General features: G+C 39.6%; 1 protein-coding gene across 1 annotated transcript in view; it reads left to right on the top strand.

The window, feature by feature from the left end:
- The window catches only part of LOC128366705 (atrial natriuretic peptide receptor 1-like), a 96,361-nt gene that overhangs the window by 79,492 nt on the left and 14,369 nt on the right, over window positions 1-2,500 (top strand). The window contains exons 6-7 of the mRNA XM_053327466.1: window positions 440-534; window positions 1,821-1,956. Of these exons, the coding sequence (XP_053183441.1) occupies window positions 440-534; window positions 1,821-1,956 (231 nt within the window). The remainder of the gene's footprint in view (window positions 1-439; window positions 535-1,820; window positions 1,957-2,500) is intronic.

Below are 2,500 nucleotides of genomic sequence, written 5' to 3'. Positions count from 1 at the left end.
AAGGAAGGAAGGAAAGGAAGAAGGAAAGAAGGAAGGAAGGGAGTAAAGAATGAATGAAGGAAGGAAGGAAAAAGGAGGAAGGAATGAAGGAAATCATTAATTTGTAAAATATATCACTGAATTTATTGAAATCTTAGAGACTATATAATACTCATCATAAGAACTGTACATCAATGAATGATTTTTACATTTTGATTCATCAGAATGAATAATCTCTTACACTTTATTATATATGCTTGTTTTATGTTTATTGTCATTCTTATATTTTATTGATTATATCATTATTGTGTGATTGTGTGATTGTTGTTAGATATTGAGTAAAGCTACTTTCATTTATTCAAACACCTGCTTGTAAAGCTCATGATGACATCACGACAGGATGATATGATGTCATCAGTGTTGGTCTTTACTCACCTGTGTGTCTCTGATGTCTCCTCAGGTGTAACAGGGAAAGTTCACCTGGACGAGAACGGAGACAGAGAGACAGACTTTGCCTTATGGGACATGATGGATACAAACAGCAGCACCTTCGAGGTACACACACACACACACACACACACACACACACACACACACACATAACTTCAGCTCTGATTGTGTTTTTTTACCAGAACCGGAGCTGAAGACACTAATCAGACTTATTATAGACGGATGATGTTCGACCTTTTTTCATCTCTTCATTGACTAATTTAGAAAAAGCTCCAGTGTTGAATGAGACTGATGTGAAATGTACGTTAATGAGCGTTAATGAACGTCCATTAAAATGTTTCTTTTTGTCACTGAAAGGCAAAAACAGGCGAGAGTGCTGCTGCTCATTAATCATCAGACATAAATGACGGGAAGAAAAGAGTGTTGCTTTGATTAAAATTATAAAAAGGAATAATGATTTGGTATCAAACAAATGCGCATATGTGTGTGTGTGTGTGTGTGTGTGTGTGTGTGTGTGTGTGTGTGTGTGTGTGTGTGTGTGTGTGTGTGTGTGTGTGTGTGTGTGTGATATCTGGCTAAAAAAGAAATAGATTTATAAGAAAAATGCATCAATTTGGGTGAAAAAACCAGAATCAGAGATCTTTATTTTATTCCACACAAACCTGTCGCCTACATTACCCACAATGCAACATGTCTTGATTAATTAGACTGTACTGATTGTGATGTGTTATTAGGGTTTTTATTACATTAACAGGGTTTAAACAAGCGGGGAGTTCTGGTCCTCTGAAATGAGGCCAAAGTGGAAGTAACTTAGAACTGCATTCTATCAAAAGGCCACCAGGGGGCGACCGTCTCTATACAAGTCAATGGAGAATTCACCAACTTCTCACTTGATTTCTAACCTTAGTAAACATTTTCAAAATGTGTTTATGGTCTCAGTCGCTAGTTTAAAGCCTTCTTCAATGCAGTATGATGTTCATTTGGGACATTTTGGCCTCCCTGATTTTATATGTGACGATAAAGCAGGGTATGCATTAGGACGTGGCTACGTCCTGATTGACAGGTTGATTGACCAATGTCCTCGAGATCCAGCCCTTGCAACCATAGCAACCTCCCCGCTCCGCCCATGGCCCCGCCTCATGCCCATATAAGTAGAATTCATGTTTTTATTTTTCCTAGCATGCATCTGAAATTTTCAAGATGGCGCTGCCTAGATTCGAAACTATTGGCTTCCGAGCAGCAGTCCACAAACCAATGGGTGACGTCATGGATGTTACGTCCATTTCTTTTATACCGTGTATGGGTTTAATACATTTTTTAATGAGTTATGAGGGTTTTATTACATCATCATGTTAATAAACAGACTTTCTGACTGATGTTGTTTCTCTCAGATCGTTTTGGTGTACAACAGTTCGGAGGAGAAGCTGACTGCCATCCCTGGAACAACGCTGCAGTGGCCCGGTGGAGTTTGCCCCCCTGATGTTCCTTTCTGCGGCTTCAAGAACGAAAACCCTGTCTGCTTGGCAAGTCAGTGCATCCACACGATCTCACTGAAATCTCTCCAAGATCTCACTGAAATCTCTCCTAGATCTCACTGAAATCTCACTGAAATCTCTCCTAGATCTCACTGAAATCTCTCCTAGATCTCACTGAAATCTCTCCAAGATCTCACTGAAATCTCACTGAAATCTCTCCTAGATCTCTCTGAAATCTCTCCAAGATCTCACTGAAATCTCTCCTAGATCTCTCTGAAATCTCTCCAAGATCTCACTGAAATCTCTCCTAGATCTCACTGAAATCTCACTGAAATCTCTCCTATATCTCACTGAAATCTCACTGAAATCTCTCCTAGATCTCACTGAAATGTCACTGAAATCTCTCCTAGAGCTCACTGAAATCTCTCTGAAATCTCTCCTAGAGCTCACTGGCATCTCTCCTAGATCTCTCTGAAATCTCACTGAAATCTCTCCAAGATCTCACTGAAATCTCTCCAAGATCTCACTGAAATCTCTCCAAGATCTCACTGAAATCTCACTGAAATCTCTCCTAGATCTCACTGAAATCTCTACAA

The sequence above is a fragment of the Scomber japonicus genome, chromosome 10, assembly GCF_027409825.1.
Source record: "Scomber japonicus isolate fScoJap1 chromosome 10, fScoJap1.pri, whole genome shotgun sequence".
In the NCBI taxonomy this organism is placed as follows: Eukaryota; Metazoa; Chordata; class Actinopteri; order Scombriformes; family Scombridae; genus Scomber; species Scomber japonicus.
Note: the sequence above shows the minus strand (reverse complement) of the source record. Positions and strands in the feature narration are given on the sequence as shown.